Source organism: Pan troglodytes, chromosome 12 (assembly GCF_028858775.2).
Source record: "Pan troglodytes isolate AG18354 chromosome 12, NHGRI_mPanTro3-v2.0_pri, whole genome shotgun sequence".
NCBI lineage: Eukaryota > Metazoa > Chordata > Mammalia > Primates > Hominidae > Pan > Pan troglodytes.
The window spans coordinates 12,448,660-12,461,228 of NC_072410.2; the positions used below are offsets into that span (position 1 = coordinate 12,448,660).

At 43.8% G+C, this 12,569-nt stretch overlaps 1 protein-coding gene across 1 annotated transcript in view; it reads right to left on the reverse strand.

The window, feature by feature from the left end:
* Window positions 1–12,569, reverse strand: part of ACOXL (acyl-CoA oxidase like) — a 387,631-nt gene that overhangs the window by 341,444 nt on the left and 33,618 nt on the right. Inside the window, 1 exon segment of the mRNA XM_016949229.4 lies at window positions 8,296–8,392. Within this exon segment, the coding sequence (XP_016804718.3) occupies window positions 8,296–8,392 (97 nt within the window).

Here is a 12,569-nt window from a genome sequence, read left to right on the forward strand (position 1 = left end):
GGTCCTGCTCCACTCAGTCCCTCCAAGTCCTCCCATTTTATCCAGTCTGAAGAAAATCAAATGCCTCATAAGGCCCTTCATACTCCAGGGACTCACCATCTCCCTGGTTGTCACCTCTCTCCTCCTCTCTCACTCTGCTCACACCACATGGTGACTGACATTCCATTAACAAGCCCAGGACACTCCCACCTTAGGCCCTTCATGACTGCTGTTCCCTCTGCCTGGATGCTGTTCACCGACCTCCAGCTGTCTCGCTCCCCCACCTCTTAGGCATCTGCTCCAATGTCACCTCATCATGAGGCCCCCACCTGTCCCTCCGACTCTTCTGAGCACCTTTACATCTTCACTTAAAAAAATTAACATACACACAACATAAAATTTACTATTTCAACTATTTTTAGTTGTACAATTCTCTGGCACTAAGTATATTCACAGTGTTTGGCAACCATCATCACCATCCATCTCCAGAACTTCTTAATCTTCCCAAACTGAAAATCTACACCCATTAAACACTAACTCCCATTTCCCCTTTCCCCCAGACCCAGGAAACCACCATTCCACTTCCAATCTCTATGAATTTGACCACTCTAAATACTTCATGTAACAGTGTACCGTATTTATCTTTTTGTGACTGGCTTGTTTCACTCAGCATTATGTCTTCCAGGTTCATACGTGTTATAGCGTGTATTAAAATTCCCTTCCCTTTTAAGGCTGAATAACATCCCATTGTATGTATTACAACACGTTTTGTATGTTTTGTTATGCCATTTGTCTGCCAATTGACATTTGGGTTGTTTCTACCTTTTGGCTATTGGGAATAATGCCACTGTTAACATGGACATGCAAATAGCTCTCTGAGCCCTTGCTTTCACTTCTGTGGGGTATATACCAAGAAGTGGAATTTCTGGATCGCATTGTAATTCTACATTTAATTCTTTAAGGAAATGCCATATTGTGTTCCCCAGTGGCTACATCAGTTCACATTCCCACATCACCACCGACAATGCACATGGGTTCCAGTTTCTCCACATCCTCTCCAACACTTGTTCTTTTCTGGTTTTTTGGTTTTTTTGATAATAGCCATCCTAATGGGTGTGGTATCTCATTGTGGTTGTGATTTGTATTTGCCTAATGATTAGTGACGTTGGGCATCTTTCTATGTGTTTATTGGCCATTTGTTTATCTTTGAAGAAATATATCTTCAACTCTTTGACCATTTTTTAATCTAGTTGTTTGGTTTTTTTCTTGTTGAGTTGCAGGAGTTTTTTATCTATTCTGGGGATATCAATCCCTTATCAGACATATAATATGCAAATATTTTCTCCCATTCCATGTGTTGCCTTTTCGCTCTGTTGATAGTGTCCCATGATGCACAAAAGATTTTGATGTTGATGTAGTCCAGTTTATTTTTATATAAATTTTTACTTAAATGCTTTTTAAAATTGTTTTTAATAATTAGATCATTTTTATTCCAAAAATGTATCTACGTTTTTCAAAAGCCTGTGTTTTTGGTGTTCTATCCAAGAAATCACTGTCAAATCCAATGTTAAGAAGCCCTTTCTTTATGCTTTCTTTGAATTTTTTATTAGTTTTTGCTCTTACATTTAGGTCTTTAATCCATTTTGAGTTAAATTTTGGATATGCTGTAAGGTAAGCTTCCAACGTCATACTTTGCTTGTAGATATCCAGTTATCCCAGCATCATTTGTTGAGAAGATTGCTCTTTCCTCACTGAATGGTCTTGGCACCCTTGCCAGAAATCATTGACCACCTATGTGAGGTTTTATTTCTAGGGGCTCTTTATTCCATTCCATTGGTCTCTACGCCTGTCTTTATGCCAGTTCCACAGTTTTGATTATAGTAGCTTTGCAGTAAATTTTGAAATCAGGAAGTGAGAGGCCTCCAACTTTATTCTTCTTTTCCAAGATCGCTTTGGCTATTCAGAGTCCCTTGAGATTCCATGTGAATTTTAGGATGAGTTTTTCTATTTCCGCAAAAATCATCTTTGGGATTTTGATAGGAATTGCACTGAAACTGTGGATTGCTTTAGTAGTATTGACATTTTAACAATATGAGGTCTTCCAATTCATGAACATAGGATGCCTTTCAATGTATTTGTATCTCCTTTTATTACTTTCAGCAATTTTGTAGTTTTCCATGTACAGTCTTTACCTCCTTGGTTAAGTCTATTCCTGAGTATTTTATTCTTTTTGATGCTATGATAAGTAGAATTGTTTTCTCAATTTCATTTTGGATTCTTCATTATTAATGCATAGAAATGCAACTGATTTCTACATGTTGATTTTTATCCTGTAGCTTTGCTGAATTTATTAGTTCTAACAGATTTTTTGTGGAATCTTGGGGTTTTCTACATAAAAGATCCTGTCATCTGCTCAGAGAGACTATTTTACTTCTTCTTTTCCAATTTACCACACTTGATTTTTATCCCCAGCATCCATCACCATCTGACATACCAGAAATTTACTTTGTTTATTAGTTTATAGTCTGACTCCTCCCAGACAAAAATGTAAGCTCCATCGAGACAGGTAATTTCTGCCTGCTTTGTTCACTGCCCCTTGAGCAATGCCTGGCTCACTGTAGGTGCTCAATAAACAATTATAAAATGAACGAATCACCTCACCTGGCACACAGAAGGGACTTAGCAAAAGGTAGCGAGAAATAATTATTGGTTTTTTACATAGTATTTCACTGCACGAGTAATAATGAAGGCTTAGAATGAAAAGGGTGTTTTTTTATGCAGAATGGTTGCAGTGTCAAAAAACAAACAGCACCATGATTCCAGCTGCACTGGAATCCCAGGGCAGGTCCAGCTCACTCCCTGCCATGCCCCGCTTTCAAGTAATCCCTGTGGCTATCACAGATGACAACTGCATTCAGGTGCCAATCTACATAGAGGGACTTCTGTAAACAGACCTCTCTGTCCTGTTGTCTCTGCCCAAATCCTCCAAGATATCCCAGGCGGCCAGGGCTGGCCTGACCAAAGTGCTGGCCAAGTGGCCAATGTCCAAGTCTGTGGAGCTGGAGCTGGGACAGGGACTCCTGCCAAAGACAGTATATAGGACTAAGAGCCAGGGGAGCCTGTCACAGCCCACTAGGAGAAGCCTGGGTTCCAGTACAAACAGAAGCCAGAGGCCCAAGAGGGAGCCAAGGCCAGGGCGGCAGAGCCAAGAGCTCAGAGTCTGTCCGTCGGTCAGGAGCCAGTCCTGGGATGGGTGGGGGAGTACAGCGGTCACAGTCTGCAGCACTCGCTGGGGCTGGCACTGGAAGTTGTGGGTAACAGGGTGGGGCCTGGGTGAGTTGGGACTGGGACAGGACAGACATCTCAGCCTCTTGGCAGATTCCTGGCTCAGCTCCTTTTGCACAACACACTCAGGGCTTAAATGTAAAAGCTTCCCAGGAAAGGCTGTTTCTTCTCTCAGGGTCTGAGTAGAAAAGTAACCACCCTCCCCGGCATTCCCAAACACCTTCTAAGGTGAGCTGACCTTAGAACATTCTTCCATTTTAGATCTGATCACCCACCTGATATTTCTCCAAATACAAAAATACCTCAAACGGAGATTACCTAAAATTCTGATAAAAATAATAGTCATAATATATGTAATATAAATATAATGCAACCAATGTTCTACTAGTTCCCCTCTGATCTGCTGAGACTGAGCTTCCTGAGAAAATAGTAGACGATTTAGATCAGTGACTCTCAACCTTTATGGTCCCTGGACCTTTTCTGAGGATTCCAAAGAGGTTTTGTTTGTCCAGGCTACAGCTGTCAATTTACCATATTGCATAATTTTTATGAAAAATAATCATAATTTCAAAAAACTCATGAGAAGAATGGCATTGTTTCACATTGTTTTAGTATCTGGCTCAATAAAAGATAGCTGCCCTTTCATAACTGCTTTTGTGCCATCTGTTGTGATATGTTGTTTTGGTTGAAGTTTATGATGAATATCCAGTGTCTCACATGCAGGTAGTTGGACATATACTTTCCACGTAGCACCTGAAAGGGTATTGGGGACACACACGGGTACTCGGGCCTTACTTTGAGAACCACTGGTTTAGATAATGATGGTGCAACTATGCCCCTCACTCGTGTGGATCATGGGGATAAAAACCAGAGCTCTGGGTGAGAGAGAGAACGGTTGTAGGCTGGTTGGGGGAGGGGAAGAAGGAGTCAGGGGTAGGATCTTCATTATCCAGGTATCTGTCCCCAACCCACACTACACTTGGCTGAAAGAAGCCTGATCCCAGCTGGCTCCCTCCTGGGGAAAGGTAATGTTGAGATGCGGTTTCCCTATGAGCCACCCACAAGCCCTGATTGGTAGGGACCAAATGCTTAATGGGAACAATTTTGGGGAGACAGGGTGCAGGAAAGGAGGCATAGTGCAGCAGTCCGCAACCCCAGATGCACAGTGGGTCACCTGGGAGATGTAAATGCTGACTTGATTAGCCTGAGCAAAAGCCTTCACAGTAGGAGTTTTGAAAGTTGTCTGGCTGCTTCTATTGCGCAGACAGGGGCAAGCACCACCTGTTTGACGTGGGCTCAGGAAGCAGAGCACCTGGGTTTGAATCCCTGGTTCACTAGTCATTTATATATACAACTCACTAATTGTATAACTAACCTCAGGCCAATTACTCAGCTTCAGTTTACTTATCTGTAAAATGGGAATGCCATGAGGGATGTTGTGAATACTGAATGACATCATCTATTTAAAGTTCTTAGTGTTGGGACTGTACCAGAACATGTACTCAGTCAACTTGAGCTGTCACTGTCTGCTATGGTGAAGATCAGTGCAGGCTGTCAGACTCTGTCAGCTTCCAGGGATGAGCATCTCTGAGGAAGCTGTCCCCCATGCAGGACAAGACACTGCCACAAAGTAGATGATAAGACCTGGGTCTTAGAGACAGAAGGTCTCTGCATCTGGACATAGAGGCAGTTGGTGACTCCCCCAGCCCAGGATCCAATTCTGGAAACTTCAGGGAACAAGAGAGCTATTGACTGAGGTGCACAAAGGTGATGTCACTAGAAACAGGTGCAGGAGAAGTTGGCACAGAGAACAATGATGGTGTTCACACTGTGTGTGTGTCTGTGTGTGTGTGCATGCACACTCTGCAATCAGATTCATATTGTTTTTTCGCTTTAAAATTATTGAAACATCTCAAATCTATTACAGATGGCAGAGGGGAAAACACAGCGTGGAAATATTTTAATGGTTTATTCTTGGCCTGCGGACTGTCCATAGAGACCTGGAGTGAATGAGACTCCCTCCTCATTTGTCCCCTAGAACATCATCATTACACATTATACACCGCGTTCTGCCTCAGAGCTCATCGGATCATCCACAAAAGTGGAGAGCAACATGAAAGGGGAGTCCAGGGAAACACAGACGGGCCTGGCATGCTCCCTGAGCAGGCAGGACAGCCATGACTCAATCATTTTATTAAGAGGCAGGATGAATCATGTAACACTTCTAGAATTACTGGATGTGGACAGCTCCTCCAGCTGTTTACAGGGCGGAATTTGAGAGCCTTCAAACACAGATGTGCTGCCGAGTCTCATGACATCCGCCCAGCGAGATGAGCCTGCCGCACTGATGGCCAGTTTCATTTCCTTCAGGTTTATTGGCTTTTGTGAATTCATACAGAGAGAGGTGCCAAACAGGCCGAGATAATTCACAGAAATGACTGGAGGGATGGTCTAGGGCCAATCCTGTGCCTCCTGGAGGAATTATATCTAATCACCCAGGACAGAGAGTTGTCCAGGCTGCCTAAGGCCACTAAGTGAGCCAGGAAAACAGGAAGATAATTGGATCCAGAGCTCAACACGCTTCATCAGGAGCGAGATTACAGAGGCTAATCCTTCAGACTCAGCGGGTCGGGCTGCAATTAGCAAGCCTCATTAAGGGATCAGCTCTCACATCCGGGTCTTGAGTATTGACACTAAGTTAAGCCACAGACATGTTGGGCTGATTAAGGGAGCAAGAAGCTGGCCACAGGCCAAGATTTCACCTTCCAACCAGCCCCATGCCGAACGCACTTGGAGGCGACTCTGACAGAGAGAGTGGTTGGCAGCAAAGAGGTTGGTTGTTTTTGTGTTTTTTTTCTTTTTTGGTTGTATTCACAGCTCTAAATGGATGCTCCATCAAGAGGCAATTTCCTAGCTTGAAAATCTCTGCCAAACTACTTGGTATGAAATGATTTTTTACGCTTTGCAAGCACGCTCCACTTTGTCACGTGGGAGTTTTCCTGTGCCAAGTGAACATCCATCTGCACGTTCTCCAGCTCAGCTGACACTGCAGCGCCCTTGTCAGTGTGGAGGTGCCTGCAGTACCGCAGCGCAGGTGGTGCCAAGGCTCTGCCTGTAATTCCTTCCTGAGAAGACTCCAGGATTGGTCCTTGTCTCCTTAGACAACCTACCAAAGGTTGGTGGGATTGTGGGGAAGGGAGAGGGATCTACTTTCAAGCATGGATCCCAGGCCCCCACTAGCTCCATTCTACGCTCCACAAAGAAAGGCGCCCCTGTGGTCTCCTGAACTGGGAGGACTCCATCCCTCAGTCCTCAGACTCTCCCTCCCAGACCATGCTGGGTGGGGAAAGGGCTGGGCTGCTGCAGGATAGGGTCGGCTCCTCAGCATGCCGCTGAGCTGCAGCTACCCTAGTTCAGGCTCCTCCCTTAGGGGGTCTCACAGCGGGGGTGGTGTTGGGTTTTTTGTTTGTTTGTTTGTTCATTTTGAGACAGGCTCTCACTCCGGTTGCCCAGGCTGGAGTGCGGTGGTGCGATCATAGCTCACTGCAGCCTCGACCTCTGGAGCCTCAAGCGATCCTCCCACCTCAGCGTCCCAAGTAGCTGGTACTACAGGTGTGGGCCACCATGCCTGGCTAGTATTTGTTTAGTGTTTTGGGGTTTTTGGGGTTTTTTATTTTATTTTATTTTATTTTTTGAGACAGAGTCTCGCTTTGTTGCCCAGGCTGGAGTGCAGTGGCGCAATCTCAGCTCACCGCAACCTCCGCCTCCTGGTTCAAGGGATTCTCGTGCCTCAGCCTCCCAAGTAGCTGGGACTACAGGTGTGCACCACCACACCTGGCTAATTTTTGTTTTGTTTTGTTTTGTTTTAGTAGAAACAGTGTTTCACCATGTTGCCCAGGCCATGTTTCGCCATGTTGAGGCCAGGCTGGTCTCAAACTCCTGGCCTCAAGTGATCCACCTGCTTCAGCCTCCCAAAGTGCTAGGATTACAGGCATGAGCCACTGTGCCTGGCCAGTTTTGTATTTTTTTTTTTTTGTGGAGACAGGGTTTCACCATGTTGCCCAGGCCAGTCTTGAACTCCTGGGCTCTACCCAGGATCAGCCCACCTTGGCCTCCCAAAGTACTGGGATTACAGATGTGAGCCACCACACCCTGCTGAGGTATATTTTTTCCTATATACCATGAAGCTGAATGAACTTGGCTAAAATACATCACTCCTAATACTGACACAAAGGAACTCACTAATCACGTATTTTTTTCTTTCTTTCTTTCTTTCTTTCTTTTTTCATGAGGCTAAATTGACTAAAATAATACCACTAAATTTAGAGTGACAGTTTTTAGACAAATAAGACATAAACTTTGGATAAGTCTAAAGTGCTTTAAAAGCCCTTAAAATGAGTTATTTCTATTTCCCAGCTATTTAACTTTATCCCTAAAATTATATTGGTTTTGTGTACAAATATTTTATTACTTCTGCTGATACTCCTCTTCCCTCACCTGTGAGATTGGAGAAGTGAATGTGTGGGCCGAGGAAAGGGTTTGTTAGGTTAGTGGGAGTGGGGCAGAAAAGGGGCCTGAGGAAGACACTCTCCTCCACCGAGACCTGTCTGTCAGCTGCCCTCAGCATGAGATCAACAGGCTTAGCAAGTCACAAAAGCAAACAAAACAAAATCTCTAAGCAAATTAACATAGGAACAGAAAACCAAATACCGCATGTTCTTACTTATAAGTGAGAGCTAAACACTGAGTACCCGCAGACACAAAGAAGAAAACAATAGGCACGGTGGCCTACTTGAGGGAGGAGGGTGGGAGAAGGGTGAGGGTCAAAAAACTACCTGTCGTGAGTTCAGTGCCCACTACTGGGGTGACGAAATACTCTGTACATCAAACCTCCATAACACGCAATTTACCCATGTAACAAACCTGCACATATACCCTCTAAACATAAAATAAAAGCTGGAGAGAAAAAAAATCTCTCTCTCTCACACACACACACACACACAACCATACCAAAATAATAATGACACTTACCAGATCCTGAACTGCACGTTTTAACAGAGGTAGACCCATGGCAAACTTCACTCTCTGAACTGTCAAAGCTCTCATTTCATCCAAGCTTAAATCATACCTGTGAAGAACAGATACAAAATAAGACAGCCAATAATTGGTGACTGAGGGGAGGCTGTGGATGCTTTGACCCCGGGCTCAGACAGAAAAGCTGTGTCCATTGTAATGCTTGTTTGATACTGTGCACACTGTGTGTGTCACACAGACTGGGTGTTCAATACAGCCAGACACAGGGAGGGAGAGATGGAAGGATTTCCTGACAAGACCATCTTATTCTTATTCTTCTTATTATTATTTGAGATGGTGTCTCACTCTGTTGCCCAGGCTGGAGTGCAGCAGTGCAATCTCGGCTCATTGCAACCTCCGCCTCCCGGGTTCAAGCGATCCTCCTGCCTCAGCCTCCCAAGTAGCTGGGACTACAGGTGCCCACCACCATGCCCAGCTAATTTGTGTCTGCGTGTGTGTGTGTGTGTGTGTGTGTGTGTGTGTGTGTGTGTGTGTGTGTGTTTAGTAGAGACAGGGTTTCGCCATATTGGCCAGGCTGGCCTCAAACTCCTGATCTTGTGATCCACCCGCCTTGGCCTCCCAAAGTGCTGGGATTACAGGCGTGAGCCACCGCGCCCGGCCAAGACCATCTTAAAACAAGACTGCAACACCTCCTGCTCTGCAGTCCTTTGAAAATTGTCTGAGATGACTTAAAAGCAGCATTTGGGAGATAGGGGCAAGGGAGTGACATGCGTGTTGCAAGAGGTGGACTGTGGTGGCCATAAGGATTGCCACTCAGGGTTGCCTTCGAGATTACCTGCTTCCAGCTGCCACACCTTTGAAATAACAGAGTGATGGTAATTACATTCACCATGAGGCTGCTCATCTCTTGGCTGCTACTAGCTGATGGTTGAGCCCACAAGGTTCTAGAGTCAGGCCATGCATGCCCAAGAGGTGACCTGCTCTGGGAGCCCACTTGCCTGCAGACTTTGTCATCACTGTACTGTGTCTGAGGCTTTCCCAGCTCAACCCTTTCCTCCCCGTCTCTTTTCAAGGAAGCCAGACCTGACTGCCTTTGTTCTGGGGGTTCTCCCCACCAATCCAGCTCCCTCCCACTTACGCTTCTCAGGTGTTTCCTCCCATTAAATCTCCGCACATCTAGCCCCACCTTGGTGCCCACTTCTCAATGAACCTAAACTGACACAGGAGGAGAGGTTCCTCTTTGGCCACCTAGAATGTTTCCATGCAACGCACAGCCTGAGCCTGTAGGACCTCACTCAGGTTAGATTTCAGAGCCAGAGGATATGAAAAGGATGGCCTAACAATAGAAAACCTTCTTGGAGATACCCACCCAACAACAGAAAAACATCAGAGCAAAACACACCCATCTTCCTCTCCTGCAGTCTCAGTGGGGCATTGCTCTTCCTCTCTACCCTATAACCCTGCAAAAGCAGGAGGGGGCACTCCAATTCCTTTCTGCAAGGCTGAGGGGAGAGTTAACCTTCCACCTCTTGTCTTGCAGAGCAGATGGAGTGTCTGAGTTCCCGACCTGGTGCACACCTTGGTGGGCCAAGTAGGGAGCTGATCTTCTATCTCCTGCCCAGCAAAAGCAGGTGGCGCCAGGGTAGCATTAGTGGAGTCCAGTAGTGGCCATCTATACCCAGCAACAACAAGGCCTAGCAAGAAGATGCGAGGTAAATCTAGTCACACCCTGCTTCACACCAACACCCCATCAGCAGGACCCAATGGGAAGCTGAGACTTCACCCCTACTCGGTATTAACAAGGAAAAAGGAGGTTGTAGGAGAGAGGGTCAGTTGGCACTTAATTCACCCCTCTCCTTCCCTGGTGTCATTAGCACCCAGAAGAGAACTGACCTTCCATCCCATACCGGTGACAACAAAGTGATGTGGGTCAGCTTTCAACTTCCCCCTTCCTGATGGCAGCTCAGCCCAGTGGGGAGGGGATGATCTCACATCCCCATCTGAAGGCAACTGAGGTCATGAGATTCAAGAGGGGAGCTGAACTTCCACTCCATACATTTTCAACAAAGTCGGCTCAACAGGAAGCTGAATATACATGGCCACCTGGACATCCCAATATACCTCAACAAGGGACCCCATGCTAAAAAATATTCAATCAATCTTGAGCAACATAATAAAATATCCAAAATGTCTAGGACACAATAAAAAATTGCTCATCATACCAAGAACTGTCAGAACACATACAAAGAATTTACTAAGAACCATCACAGCAACAAGGAACATCACAACATGAATGATAAAGAAATCAACAGATACCCACACCAAGATTAATCAGACATTGGAATTATCTGATGAAGATTTTAAAGCAACCATCATAACCATGCTTCAATAAGTAATTATAATTTCTCTTGAAATAAATGGGGAAAAAAACAGAAAATTGTATCAAAGAAGTGCAAGTTATAGAAAAGAATAAAATGGAACTCATAGGACTGAAAAATATGATAACCAAATTTTTTAAATCTCACTAGATGAACTCAAGAATACAGCATAGATGAAAGAATAGAATCAGTGAACTTGATGACAGATTGCTATGGTCTAAATGTTTGTATGTCCTCCAAAATTTATATGTTGGATCCTAATCACCAAGGTGATTATATTAGAAAGTAGGGGCTCTGGGAGATGATTAAGTCATGAGCAGTTCACCCTCATGAATGAGATTTATGCCCTTACAAAAGAGGTCCCAGAGACCTGCCTTGCTCCTTCCAGTATGTTAGAACATAGCAAGAAGGCACCATCTATGAACCAGAAAGCAAGACCCTCACCAGACACCAAATCTTCTGGCACCTTGATCTTGGACTTCCCAGCCTCCAGAATATGAAAAATAAATTTCTGTTATTTAAAGGCAACCTGATCTAAGATATTTTATTTTAGACTAGAACACAAATCAATAGAAGTTATCCAATCTGAACAACAAAGAAAATATAGACTGAAAAATAAGACAAATATTTCTCAGGAACATTTGGGACAATAACAACAGAGCCAACATGCATATCTTCAGTTTCAAAAAGCAAAAAAAAGAGAGACTGGACCAAAAAAGTAGTATAAGATATAATAGCTAAAAACTTCCCCTACTTGGTAAAAGACATAATAAACCTACAGGTTCAGTAAGCTGAGCAAATAGTTGGCTAAACCCAAAGAAGCCCATGTCAAGAAACATCATAATTAAATTTCTTAAAATTAAGGCCGAGGAAAAAATCTTGAAGGCAGCTAGAGAGAAATGATGGGTTACTTATAGGGGAAAACCATTGGAATGACAGCAGATTTCTCACTGGAAACTACAGAGGCCAGAAACAAGTGGCTCAACATTTTTCAAGTACTGAGACAAAATAACTGTCAATGGCAAATCTTATATTCAGTGAAGATATCCTTCAGGAATGAAGAAGAGGAATAATAAAAATCTTATCAGGCCAAAAAAATCTAAGACAATGTTTGCTAGCAAGCTGACTTAAAGAATGGCTAAAGGTAGTTCTTTAAACAGACAGGAAATGATAGGAGAAAAAGGCTAGAACTTTCAGAAAAGAAAGAACATCAGAATGAGTAAAAATATAGTAGACTAGATTACTTATTATGGGTTTTTAATAGACTTTTTTAGAGAAGTTTTAGGCTCACTGCAAAATTGATTAAAAGATACAGAGATTTCCCATATAGTTCCTCCCCCACATGTGTATAGCCTCCCTATCAAAATCCCCCACCAGAGTGGTATATTTGTTACAGCTGATGAACGTACATTACCCATCATTATCACCCAAATTCACAGTTTACATTAGGGTTCATTCTTGGAATTGTACATTCTGTGGGTCTGGATAAATTTATAATGACATGTATCTACTATTATAGTATCATACAGAGTAGCTTCACTGCCCTAAAAATCATCTGTGCCATGCCTCCCCCAACCCCTGACAGCCACTGATCTTTTTACTGTCTCCATAGTTTTGCCTTTTCCAGGATGTCATACAGTTGAAATAATGCAGTATTTCAACTAAACTTTTGAATTGTCTTCTTTCACTTAGTAAATACCTTTAAGTCTCCATGTGCTTTTCATGGCTTGATACCTCATTTTTTTTTAGCACTAAATAATATTCCATTGCCTGGAGGTACCACCGTTTATCTATCCATTCAACTACTGATAGACATCTTGGTTACTCCTAAGTTTTGGAAATTATGAATAGAATTGCTATAAATATCCATGTGCTGGTTTCTGTGTGCACGTA